At 50.3% G+C, this 12,550-nt stretch overlaps 2 protein-coding genes across 5 annotated transcripts in view; both read left to right on the top strand.

Moving 5' to 3' along the window:
• Nucleotides 1-4,419, top strand: part of KDM3B (lysine demethylase 3B) — a 60,246-nt gene extending 55,827 nt beyond the window's left edge. The window contains exons 23-24 of the mRNA XM_037509212.1: nt 22-156; nt 3,009-4,419. Of these exons, the coding sequence (XP_037365109.1) occupies nt 22-156; nt 3,009-3,089 (216 nt within the window). The 3' untranslated portion in view covers nt 3,090-4,419. The remainder of the gene's footprint in view (nt 1-21; nt 157-3,008) is intronic.
• A 1,690-nt stretch (nt 4,420-6,109) lies between these two features.
• Nucleotides 6,110-12,334, top strand: REEP2 (receptor accessory protein 2). 4 transcript variants are annotated; one of them, XM_037509209.2, is made up of 8 exons: nt 6,110-6,291; nt 8,133-8,205; nt 8,502-8,578; nt 9,749-9,869; nt 10,104-10,217; nt 10,553-10,700; nt 10,797-10,927; nt 11,016-12,334. In XM_037509209.2, the coding sequence occupies exons 1-8, from the start codon at nt 6,260-6,262 to the stop codon at nt 11,082-11,084; spliced, it is 765 nt and encodes a 254-aa protein (XP_037365106.1). In that variant the 5' UTR covers nt 6,110-6,259; the 3' UTR covers nt 11,085-12,334. The 4 variants fall into 4 exon arrangements, with proteins under 4 accessions (XP_037365106.1, XP_037365107.1, XP_037365105.1 ...); XM_037509210.2 differs by having other exon boundaries at nt 6,114-6,291; nt 10,559-10,700; XM_037509208.2 differs by lacking the exon at nt 6,110-6,291 and adding an exon at nt 6,366-6,465 and having other exon boundaries at nt 10,559-10,700.
• The last annotated feature ends 216 nt before the right edge of the window (nt 12,335-12,550 follow it).

The following is a 12,550-nucleotide window of genomic DNA, read 5'->3' as shown; positions in this document are numbered from 1 at the left end:
CTCTGTCCTTTACCCTCACAGGTCCACAATCTATACAGTTGCATAAAAGTAGCAGAAGACTTTGTATCTCCAGAACATGTAAAGCACTGTTTCCGCCTGACCCAGGAATTTAGGCATCTCTCTAACACTCACACAAACCATGAGGATAAACTGCAGGTAAATAACTCCTTCACCCCCTAACCCTCACCCCCATCCCATCATTCATCTCCTACTCATCTACATACAGAGGAGAGTCATTCTGCTGAGGGTACACTCTGGGGTTTATAACTATGGAAGAGGGATGACTAAGGGAACCATGTCAAGGAGGTTGGAGTCCTCCCTCCAGGAAGTATTTAATCATTCCTCTTCAGGTTTGCTTTAAAGAATCTTCTAACCTAATCACTTCCAGTGTGACAGTCTTCTATTTCTCTGTCACTAGGAGATACAGTGGTTTAGCGTAGTAACTGACCAGACCAGACAGACTTTCCCAGTCAGGTGGGAGAAGCACTGTGGTTTAAAAAACCAAGTGTATTTTAAACTTGGTTCTAAGAACCTTGGTTCAAAACAGCTTCTCACAGCAGATTCCTGTACAGACTCAATTTTAGAGCCCTGCTAGGGACTGTAATCTGTGTCCCTAAGAATGCATTCACATAGGTGAGGACTGTTTTCCCCCTTGTAGGTCCAAGCCACATAATCAGATTAGGTTTTCCTCAGCTCCTGAAATGGATTGGAATGTTAAGGGCAGGATTTCATTGTTAACACACCTTGGTGCTTTAGGAGTATAAAAAGATAGAATAAGGAAGCAAGATTACCCAGGCATAACTTCAGCAACCTGAATATACTCTCTCCCAGCCTGTCACTTCTAGCATGTTTTTCCCATCATGCCTGTGGCATGCGTGTGTTTTCTTTGGTGCATAATGAATGAGGTTAAAGATTTTTTCATGGTCAGGCCTCCCCGGTGGCGCAGCGGTTGAGAGCTGGGTTGCAAAGCTGCCCGCAGCCTCTGCAGTGCCGGTTCGATCCCCAGCTACTCCCCGGCCACTTAGGGTCCCACATGGCGCGCAGACCTCTCCTGCCGCCCGCTGCTCCCCTCAGCAGTGTACTTCGGTCCTTCTGCCTGCTCTGCTCCCTACTCTGGCTCTGGTGAATTCTCTCACCCTCCTGCGCTTCTGACTGTACCCAGTGCTTGTATAAATAAATTTTAAAAATAATAATAATAAAAAAAAAAGATTTTTTTCATGGTCACTGATGAAGTCAAATCACCTTCAACCCTGAGTCTGATCTGTTTTGCTCTTCTTTTTTCAAAATTATGGAATATGTTAATCATAAAGTTTTCATACAAAGTGGCCATTACATTAATAGATAACATTGATATTACAGATATAATGCAAATATTCAGGCATCCATATTTCAGACTCCACATCCATTAGGTCTCTACTTGTGACAGACATGTCACCTTCAGCACTCCCACTGCTTCATTTTTTTTCTGCAGTATTTTTTACCAACTAATGTACTATGTATTTTATCTGTTTCTTTCTGTTCCTACTATAATGTAAGCTTTCTAAGCTCCATAAAGGCAAGAATTTTACTGCTTTATTTACTGCTTTTCCCTAGCACAATATCTGACACAGAGTAGATACTCAGCAAAAATGTGTTGAATTAATTAAAATATTTTTGGTTAATAAAAATTTTCAGTGGAGAATAGTATGAAAAGACTTGTGCCCATCATACAGCTTTAAAAAGTATCAAGGGCCCCCCTGGTGGCTCAGGGGTTAAGTCTCATGCTATCAGTGCTATCAAGCTATCACCAGCCACTGAGGCATGAGTTCAATCCCCAGTCAGGGAGCTAACCCACATGGCGCATCAGACCTCTCCTGTCTCGCCCACTGCTCCCCTCAGCAGTGTATTTCAGTACTTCTGCCTATTCTCCTCCCCACTCTGTCTCTGGTGAATCCTTTTATACACACACACACACACACACACACACACTTCTGGCCTGCACCCCAGTTTTTGTATGCATAAATAAATAAAATAAAAAGAATACTACTTTCTCCCCCAGAGTTTTAAAAAATAATAATATATAAAAGCATGAAAAAGAAAAATATAAAGAAAGAAATTATATACGTATACAACAGTGACATTGTTGAAGCCTCCATGTACCTTTTCTCTACATTCTTGGTTAAAAAGTATCTTAACCTGTTCACTTTATTTTAATAACTGTAATCTTCCTGCTTCACATATAATATATTGCAGTTTTTTGACAAAGTGGAAAATATATATGTGTATTTTCGCTTTATGCATATATATATATGCATAAAGTGAAAACATGTCCAATAATCCTACCTGCCCACTGTTGGTTTAGTGCATTCTTGTTAGCTATAGGGCCTTAGGCAAGGTTCTTAACCATGAAACCTTGGTTTCCTCCATTTTTCATATGTAAAATGGGGATAGTAAAAGAATCTACCTCAAAATGAAGTTCACATAAAGACCCTGGCAGTAGACCCTGGCCCAGCACTGAGATAATAGTTTAAAATATAGACCTTATGATTATGCTAAGTGAAAGATAGTTACTGAATGGGTTCGCTCACTTGTGGAACATAAATAGTCGAAGAAAACAATAGCACAACACAACAGGAAGAATTCACAGACTGTGAAAAATATGCTGGTTACCAGAGGGTATAAAGAGGGTGGGGGAAGAGAGGACAGGGGAGGGAAGGTGATGGGGTATTGACACTGGAGTTTTGATAAAGGCTGAGTGAAGCATGTACACATATGGAAGTGTAAAATGGTGCTCCCGAAAGTACTTAGTTATGTAAACAATTGGAAAACCAGTAAAATTTGTGGAAATCTATAAATTTCCAGACCTTATATCCCCCATAATTCGTAAATCATCCTTGGGATTGATTTGGGAAGCACACAGTGAAGGGTCTCCTCACTAACCATTAAGCTTGAAGTCAGTGTTGAGCATCCATTTCCGTGTGCACAATGCATGGGGCTGCCTTGTACTGACTTCTGATTGCTTTCTCCAGGTGAAGAACATCATTTATCATGCAGTGAAAGATGCTGTTGGCACACTCAAGGCTCATGAATCCAAATTGGCAAGGTCGTAGGTGTGGAAAAATTCCAAACTCCCCTGTGAAGCAGGTCTTTCACTCACAACACATACAGGGAATGGCAAGATTCTCTGCTGGAGCAGAGGCCCTCACTCGGAGCCAGTGTGGTCAGTATTACAAACTTCCAGCCACTCCTTTCTACGCTGCCTCAACACTGAAGGTTGACACAGGAAAGTCGCACTGTTCACACACACAGTTTCAGACTCCAAGCCGAGGGTGCCACATTCCCATCCTGTGGCCTTTTGGGACTCTGAATTGCTTGAACATCGCTGGGCTTTCCTGCACATTCTCTTGTCATTTGAGATTTCATGGAACCCAGGAAAGTGGGCACACCTTTCTTTTCTTTTTCTCTCGTGCCTAGTTAAGTAGGAATGTGTTTGGAGGTAGGGGGAATCACATAACTGGTACAAGTAGGGGCTCGTTGCTTAAACATGCCTGGTGGAAGCCTGACTGTATCTCTGCACATGACCTCTGACACAGCTCATCCCAGGGGACAGGGTGAAGCCATTCCCCACAATCTCTCCCATGAACGCTGGAGTCTTAGCAGGACCCAGAGAGAACCCATTGCTTTTCCCAGGAGGCTCCAGGATTAGGAAACGTGTGTACTTAGTGAAAAATAGGTTTGTAGTGAAATAGTTACTATTTCATGAAAGTAGATATTTTTAGAATTTTTGAATACCACAGTTGTTTTCCTGGAATATGAGGAAAGGCACATTACATTTAGTCTTCCTTTCCGTAAAAAACTCTTTGAAACCAACAACTGCCCTTTATAGCACAAAATCAGCCAAAGCAGAATCCAAAAGAATTGGCTTTTTAGGATTTTTTAGTTTCTCCCCCTTCCATCTCAGTCCTATCTTGAGGGAACAGCCATCCGAGAAAGAACTTTGTCATGTCTGAACTGGGGTGTGTTCCTCGCACACACTGGTGACTCCCAGGACCGTTTTCACCCAGTACCAGCGTTCCCATGGGACTCCTCTTCCAGTTCCAAATGCAAAGGAAAGTTTGATTTCCTACGTGAGGCTTTTTGGTTCTTGGGTTTTTGTCCAGAAATATTTTCACTAAACTTTCCAACTCAGTGGAGTTTTATTAAGAATTTATTTGAAAATGATGGAACTTATTGGCCCATAGGTACATTGGGAAATGTATCTTCTTTCCAGCTGTACTGTAGTGCCCTGCAGGCTTGTTTATATGTTCACAGTTACTTTTTTTTTTTTTTTAAATAAAAGTCATTTACTGTAGAATACTTTTAATTTCACTTTCTGTATTTTAATTTTGTCGAAGGGCTGATTGGGATTTCCATGTTCTTATTAAAAATCTAACAAATCTGTTTGGAGTGGACTAAATCTTTACTGTGCTGAAAGCAAGGCCAGGTTGAGGTCAGGGTTGGAGGTGAAGGATAGTTCATTTTCTGTTCTTCGGTACATGGCTACATCCAATTTTTATTCTTTGCTTCCTGAATGTGTGTCCAGTTGGGAGAGAGACATGCTACAGTGAGGTCATTGTGGTTTGAGAGCTTGGAGGTGAGGATCGGGGCCACATGAGTTAGATGGTGGGAGGAGAGAAAGTCTTCCCATGGTGTATGCTCTGTGAACAGAGCAGGAAAGGTAGAGACCTGGCTACCCACACGTCCATCAGCCCACCTCAGACTTGGTGGGTGAATACCCAAATGGGATTTACTTTTGTTTACCAAGTAGCAATTAAAGTGGCTTGAGGGGTTAGGACAGTCTGTGTTTTCAATTAGAAAAGGCCCTTCAGAGGAGAGGAAGTTGTAAAGAATAGCAAGAGGGTCATCAGATGCTGCTCCCCTGAGCTTGATGGAAAACATCATCCAAAATGTTTGAGCCTGGAAATACAATTATCAAGGCGGAAACAGACCATTGTGTGGTTCAAGGATACTGAGTTTGAAGAGGACTGGAACTCAGATACAGAGCTCTAAGTTGTCCTTTCAGCCTGTGTGGGCACAGACTGATGCTGTGATCCTGAGGAGGATTACACCTTGACATAAAGGGCAGAAGAATCGCAGAAGCTTTGAAATGGGACAGGAAAGGAAAGCACTGCGGGGGAAAGGGTTGCAGAGGTTGGAGCTTTGTTGCTTTGGTGAAAATCAGGAGGCGGCTAGCCTACATTGTAGATATAAATGTCTTCAGAATTAGGGCACCCACTACACAGCAGTACCTGCCCATGGGGGTGGGACTGGAGCCCCTGGATCCATTTGCAACCTAGACAGCAGTCCTCTCAGCCCCTCTGAGAGGGTGTCACTCTCCTCCCCCAGTGTGGGGTATCCACCTTGAGAGCACAGGGCTCTGCTCCACTGCTAAACTTAGGAAGCTGCAACTACAGCTGATCAGATTGGGGGAAGGAGGTATTGGCTCGCGGCTGGAGTGACTGCTGATGTGCTCAGAAGGGGTGGGGTGAGCAGGTGCAGCTAACCTTTGATTCAGGAGTTCTTGCTGGCTTTACAAGGTCTGTGATGAGGGAGGCAGAAGGATTTAAGTCAGCAGTTGGGAAGAGTCGCCTGTTTCCTAGGTTCATATTTTAGTAGCATGACTTAGTGTTTCTGTGACCCTCAGCGAATCATCGAACCTCCCTACACTTCCCAGTCCCTTATCTTCAACATGAGGATAATTATAACCTCCGCCTTTTAGGATGGTGGGGAGGATTCACAGAAATAATGCAAGTCAAGCTGTTGGCGCAGGGCCTGGCACAAAGTAAGCACTCAGTAAGTCAGAGCTATTATTCTTCGTGGGATGCTTAAGCCTCTCAGCCTGATGTGGGCAGGGCAGCCTGCTGGGATTCAGGGTGGAATGCCATGATGGAATCGTGAAGGCCTCTGAGCATCTCACCTCAGCTGAGAACCCAAGAAAAGTAAACCAGCCATCAGAGGAAGGCAGGGCAACGAGGGTCAAGGGCGCATGCCCGAGGAAGCCGGTGCGGGGGGCGCGCCGCCGCCGCGGCCTCCCCTTTAAGAGCCGCTGCCGCCCACGGCCCGCGGCTGCGGCAAGGACCTCCCCTTTAACGGCGGCTCCGCGCTCCGCTGCCCCCGCGGCGGCTGCTGCTGCGGCTGCTGCTGCTTCTGCGGCTCCTGCTGCCGCCGCCGCCGCTTAGCCTCGGGCAGCTGCATCCTCGGGCCGGCCGGGTCCACGCCCCACGCCCCGCCCGGCCCCGCCATGGTGTCCTGGATCATCTCTCGCCTGGTGGTGTGAGTGCGGCTGCGGCCGGGCGCGGTCGGGTCGGGAGCGGGTGCGGGGTGCGGATGGCGGGTCCGGACGGCGGGTGAGGGCTGTTAACGCCTCGATCGGCTATTCCGTGACTTCATGGGGCAGAGTCACCTAAAAGCACATCGCCTCGCTGTGGGGTCCCCAGAGGCATGGAGGTATGGGACCTGGGACTGAGGGGGCCAATATTAAAGAGGAGCCTGGCAGGCCCGGTTTTCCATCCTTTTATTTTTAATTACCTTGTTCTTCGCCCTCAACCTAGGGACTGGGCAGCTGGGCTTGATTTATGAAGGGAGGTGGCACGGCCCCTCCCCCACTTAGCAGATCAAGGCAGGAGGAGCTCCTCAGACCTGGGCCCTCATCTCCCTAGAGAGGGCGGCTAATAGAAAAGAGTGGGGCGCAAGGCAGGGCCTCGTCATTCCATAGCTTAGGGCCTACCCTGCTGCTGGCCTCCCAAAGGGCTGGTCCCTCCTCCCTCTTCCATTGACTGTCAGGAGACTATGACTAGCACACGTGCTCTCAAGGCCACCCAGGGAGCCAGTTTGGGTCTGGCCAGTAGCATGTTTGGAGGACAAAGTGTGGGAGGTAACCCAGTAGAGGATGTGTGTGCTCAGCCTGGGACTGTGAAAGCCATGGAGGGGAAGACATTAGGTGGCCTTCGTTCCAGTGCCAGCCACTTAATGGAGCTATGTCCCTGCCTCCCCCAGGCCCTAGAAAGGAGCCCTGCTCCCACAACCCCAGACTTTGTCCTTGTGGGTTCCACCCCCCACCCCATCTCCACAGGCCAGTTTCCTGGCAGGTGCATGCAGGAGCAAGCGTGTTCACACATTGTCAACTGGCCAGGGCTCCCCGATTGGGCTCAGAGCCAACCCTGCTCCAGATCAGGACCTTGTCCCTCAGTTTCCACCATGGGGTACAGACCTCAGCATCTCCTTCCCCCCTCCACACCCCTCTTCCTATTCACTGTTGCCATGTGCTTGTGTTTTGGTTTCCTCTACACCCATAGGAGTCCCTTTCCAGTCCCACAGCAGGGAGAATCAGAGGCCTTATACCTCCATGTGGCCTTCAGGGTGGTGGCTTCTCTCTCGTCTGGACTGAACTCCCCACAGAGCATCAGTTCTCTCATCCCTCACCTGTGTCCTATATGTGGTCTCTAACAGTATTACCGTGAGGCCCCATTCTAGCCAGGGCCTCATGGCCAGGGCAGGGCTCTCCCCTGAGCCTGGTCCCAAAAGTGTTTACTTGGGAGAACAGACTTCTTTGCCTCCTCCCAGGGCCTCCTGCCCTCTGGGCCCTTTGCTTGACAGGTGCCAAGGACCACAGTGTGCCTCTGACTGCAGGGCAGAGTGTCCCATTAGGGGCTGTCAGGTTCCCTTGCAGACCTGGCCCTACCCAGGCTGGCTCGGAGACAGGGAGGTCGAGGGTAAGGACAGATGGGTATGAATGGGCTTGGTGTCTAGAGAAGGAAAACACTGACTATGGCAGTAGCCTATTCGCTATGATGTTTGTGAGAACCAAGTATCATGGCTCAAGGGACCACACTGGGCCTTCACTGCTAGGGCTTTTGGTTCCTCAGGGGCTGAGAAAACTGAGAAGGGAGGAATGGAGAAGGGAGAAATACCTAGCTGGCTGCGGCCTCCATGTTCCATGCTGCAAGTGCCAGCGCTTTGACTGCTTTGGTCTTAACCCCTGGTCTGAATTCGTCAGTCCTACTGATGTGGCACTCTGGAGTTCTCCCCTTACCTACCCAGGAATGACACAAAGCAGGGAGGGAGAGGCCACTACTCTTGGCCAAAGGGTCCAGTAACCATGCCTGCCTCCCTAGGCTCATCTTTGGCACCCTGTACCCAGCCTACTCTTCCTACAAGGCCGTGAAGACAAAAAACGTAAAGGAATATGTAAGTGTTGCACCCTTCATCTCCCACCCAGCCCGTGTGGCAGAAATAGGGGAGGACAGTGGGTGACAGTACAGATGGAGGTGACTTTGTGCCAACATCCTCATCACTAAAGAGACCCTGGTTCAGAGGGGTTCTGTATCTTCCTTTCCTCTCAGCCCTGGTGTGATCCACAGGCAAAGCTGAGGTCCTGCATGTTCCTGCCCCAAAGCACCTCCAGCATAGTTGGCAAGCAGAGGTTGGGTCCTGGGTGTTCCCCCCACTCCAGACCCTGCCAAAGCTTCCCTCTGTATCCCCAGGTGAAATGGATGATGTACTGGATCGTCTTTGCCTTCTTTACCACAGCTGAGACCCTCACAGATATCGTGCTCTCCTGGTGAGGTCCATCATCACCCCCCCGCATCCTGGGGTCTGAAGCCTCTGACTTTCTCGGCTAGCCAAACCTAAGATTGAGACCCAGGGTGGGGGTTCACTCACAGTTTCATGGGGTCCTGGATAACACCTGGTCCCACCTACCAGACTTGATCAGCAGAGTAAGAACAGATATAATGCCTACAGTTCTTTCTGGTGGCAGCCAAAGCACTACAATAGAATTCAGAAAACCTGCTTCTGCCAGATTTTCTGTGACTATGGGTGGTTTACAGCTCTCCAGGTCTCAGCTTCCCTATTTATAAAATAGACAAGGATGCAGTCTTATGAACACTGAAATGCTTGTGTTTCAAAGACTTTTTCAGGCGCTACTAGACTATATGCGGGCACTTGGAGGACAGTGAAGTTCTTCATCATCTCTCTATTCACAGCAGGAGCTCAAAAAGATTTATTGACTGAGCAAATGCCTCTTGGAAGAGCGCACTCACATAGCATGGGACATCAAAAGAAGTCAGGAGAGGGAGAAGACAAAAGATTATCACAATGATCTCTGACCTTTGAGAAAACAGTTTTAGCACAAGTAGTTTAGGAAACTTCCTAAAGATCAGAAAAGAGCAATGAGTTAAAAATTGAGGGCAGTGAGTAATGATTCCTCTTGACAAAGCCCAGGAGAGAGCTTTGATGAGAGCTTGTGAGGATGTGGGACACCTGCCTGAAGGAGTTTGTGGCCCAAGAAGCAGCAATGGAGAATGGAGAACAATCCTAAAACAAGGGGCATTTCATGGTGGTGAGGGGGGGATCCACAGTTGGATGTGCACAGCACTTAATGGCGGGGGGTGGGAATGTGAAAAGAGAAGGGGGTGAAGATGTAGGATGGGAACTAGAATGGTAGGGCACTCACCTTGGTGTTGACCTAGGATAGAGGAGTGGCTGGTCTCAAGCCAGAGTGAGAGGGCGAGGAAAGCCTCTGCTCTGAGGGTTCCCTGCTGGGGTCACTTCCCACCTGCAGTCTCAGCTGAGCCTCCCAGTCCCCCTGAGACTAGAAATGACCAGTCTCACGAGCCACATGGGGACTAGTGCAGTAACAGGTGGGGGGCCGGCCAGGGTCATGCAGGGCATCAGTGCACCACCTGACGCCCTGCCCCGGGCCTGCTGCTTGCCTCTGTCCCCCCAACAGGTTCCCTTTCTACTTTGAGCTCAAGATTGCCTTTGTGATCTGGCTGCTGTCCCCTTACACCAAGGGCTCCAGCGTGCTCTACCGCAAGTTCGTGCACCCGACCCTGTCCAACAAGGAGAAGGTTTGCCCCCTCTCTCAGCTCGATTCCCAGCCTGCTCCAGCCTGAGGCAGCCCAGTGCCTGCAACCACTTCTGGCTCTCCCCCTGGGTGCCAGAGTCTGAAGTGACTTGGCAGGGCCCTGGCCTCCTGGAGCAGGCAGTGAGTGCCCTTGTCCAGTGTGTGAACAAGGGCAGAGCAAGACTTGGCCAGCAGAGCCCACCCTTCACCTCTTCCTCCTTGCCCTCTGACCCCTCAGGAGATTGATGAGTACATCACACAGGCCAGAGACAAGAGCTACGAGACCATGATGAGGGTGGGCAAGAGGGGCCTGAACCTGGCCGCTAATGCGGCAGTCACAGCTGCAGCCAAGGTGAGATGGGGGCATGCTCAGGGTCCCACTTTATCCATCTCATCCCCCTGGCCAGATCCCTTTGCAACCTCCCTGTCTTCTGGGCTGTCTTTTGGGGTTTGAACAGCTCCAGTCCTGGTTCTGTCAGTCTCCAGCTAAATGAGTTCCACTCAGTGAGCCACAGTTCCTTATCTCTGCAAAGAGAAAGTATGACCCCACTGTCAGTGCTGTCATAGGACTGGGTGAGGACAGTGTGGAAAAGCACTGAGCCCAGAAGCTTCCCAGTGCACCATGGTGACCTCTATCTCCACCCCGCCCCTTCCTCCGGTTCTCCCGGTGCGTGGTGGTGACCCTAGGGCCAGGGGGTGCTGTCAGAGAAACTCCGAAGCTTCAGCATGCAGGACCTGACCCTGATCCGGGACGAGGATGCGCTGCCCTTGCAGGGGCCTGAAGGCCGCCTCCGACCCAGCCCCAGCAGCCTGTTGGACACCATTGAGGACTTAGGTACAGACCGGGCCCAGAGCTGGGTGGGGAGACGCGCGCGCAAGGAGTCCAGGTGGGAGAGTCGCCCAAGTGACCTGCTGTTGTTCACCCAACCAGGAGATGACCCTGCCCTGAGTTTAAGGGCTAGCACAAACCAAGCAGATCCCCGGACAGAGACCCCTGAGGATGACATGGGAGACAAGGCCCCTAAGAAAGTCAAATCTATCAAAAAAGTGCCCAAAGCTGAGGTGAGAGTCACGCTGATGAGCCACACTTGAAATGGGGAAAGGCTTGTGGCTGAAACTGAGCCCTCTGTCTTCCTCTTTCCTCCCACAGCCTGTAGCTTCCAAGACGCTGAAGACCCGGCCCAAAAAGAAGATCTCTGGCGGAGGCGACTCAGCTTGAGGTCCCAAAACAGCCCCCTCCCAGCCTGCAGTGAGGAGGAAGCCTCTAGAAGGGCCTCAGCCCCAGCCCCTGCTCCACACTGTACCAGTAGCCCAGGTGTCTCAAGCCCCAGGGCCCCTCAAATGGCTGTTTCCAATGTCTGCCCAGACCCTCTCCACTGGAAGGGCTTGGAAAAGAGAGAAGCCCTGCTGTGGGGTTGAGGGTACAGCCTGGACCAGGAACTGAGACTGAGCTTCCCAGGGGAGTGGAGGCTCCTCAGAGCCTGAACTGCTGTTCTCCCACTCCAGCCCCCACCCACCCAGTGCCTTGCTGAAGACCATGGCCATCCCCTTCTGTGAGGTCCTGACGTGCCTCCACTGGTCTACCTGGGTTGGGGGGGCAGAGGCAGTCACCACCCAGATAGACCAGACATGGGCCTGAAGGCATCTGGGAAAGAAGGAGCCAGTGTGGGAGGCCTCAGGGAGGCTGGGCAGGGGCTCCAGGCGGCAGCTGTGAATGGAAGACGGGCTCAGTGTGTGCTCAAGTGACCAGGACCTGGAGGCCAGAGCTGCAGCTCGGGGCATTGGGTAGGGCTGTGTGCTACATGTCCTCTTTAAACAGGCAGGGTTCTAGGGGTGTGCGAGAGAGAGAGAGAGAGAAAGAGAGAGAGAGAGAGAGAGTGTGTGTGTGTGTGTGTGTGTGTGTGTGTGTGTGTGTGTGTGCGTGTTTCTGGGTCAGTCTAGGGCTGGAGGATTTGAGATAAAGGACTTTCTCTCCAGGAATGACCTCCTCCAACCCTTCACATCACAGCCAACTGGCCCTTTTCCCCCATCTCAGCACTTCTTAAGTCTTTAGCCCATAAGTGAGTGAAGGGCCTCTCACCCTCTCTTCTTCCCTTGATCTCCTTTTACTTCATCCCATTCTTGACCAGCCGGAATCCTCCATCCCTCAGGACCCACTGTAGAGGCCCCTGCCTAGTCGGCTCTTCTCCTTTTACAAGGGAGTCCCTCCTCCTTTCCCCCATGGTCCTCTTCCTGTACCAAGCAGACTGGGCCCCATGTGAGCAGACCCCTGTCAGAGCCCAGCCTTGGCCCCACTCCCTGCCCCAGCTTCTGCCGCGGCTTCAGTCAGGGCCAAGAGGAACATGTGAGGAAGAAAAATTCCGGAGCTGGGGGCTCCCTATTCTGTGGAAAGAGGGTGCCCTTTGGACCTTTGGCACTGGATGAGCCAATAAACCAAACTCTGGCACCTCATTTGTTTTCGTCTCTGTGCTTCATTCTTGGGCCCCAGTCCATATGTGGGAATGATCTCAAGTGAAAAACGGCCCAGCTCAGGGGAGAGGGGAGAGAAGTCAGTAAATCCCCAGGAGCTCTGATCCCCAGGTAAGAAATAGACTTGAGCTGATTTATCCTAAAAAATATTTGGGGTGAGGGGGCTTCAAGATAGAGCCACGGGGTTAGAAGAGGTTAGGGCTTAAGAAATACTAA

This window comes from Talpa occidentalis, unplaced genomic scaffold (genome assembly GCF_014898055.3).
Source record: "Talpa occidentalis isolate TD23 unplaced genomic scaffold, MPIMG_talOcc4v2.1 talOcc4.13, whole genome shotgun sequence".
Classification (NCBI taxonomy): Eukaryota; Metazoa; Chordata; class Mammalia; order Eulipotyphla; family Talpidae; genus Talpa; species Talpa occidentalis.
This window is presented reverse-complemented; position numbering and strand designations above follow the sequence as displayed.

Bases quoted from the DNA above. Each gene is read 5' to 3' on its own strand.
- REEP2 (XM_037509207.2), top strand. From the start codon at position 6,407: ATGGGGCAGAGTCACCTAAAAGCACATCGCCTCGCTGTGGGGTCCCCA. The intron at 9,870-10,103 runs GTTTGCCCCCTC...CTGACCCCTCAG, and splicing joins CCCTGTCCAACAAGGAGAAG to GAGATTGATGAGTACATCAC. The intron at 10,701-10,796 runs GTACAGACCGGG...TCACCCAACCAG, and splicing joins GGACACCATTGAGGACTTAG to GAGATGACCCTGCCCTGAGT.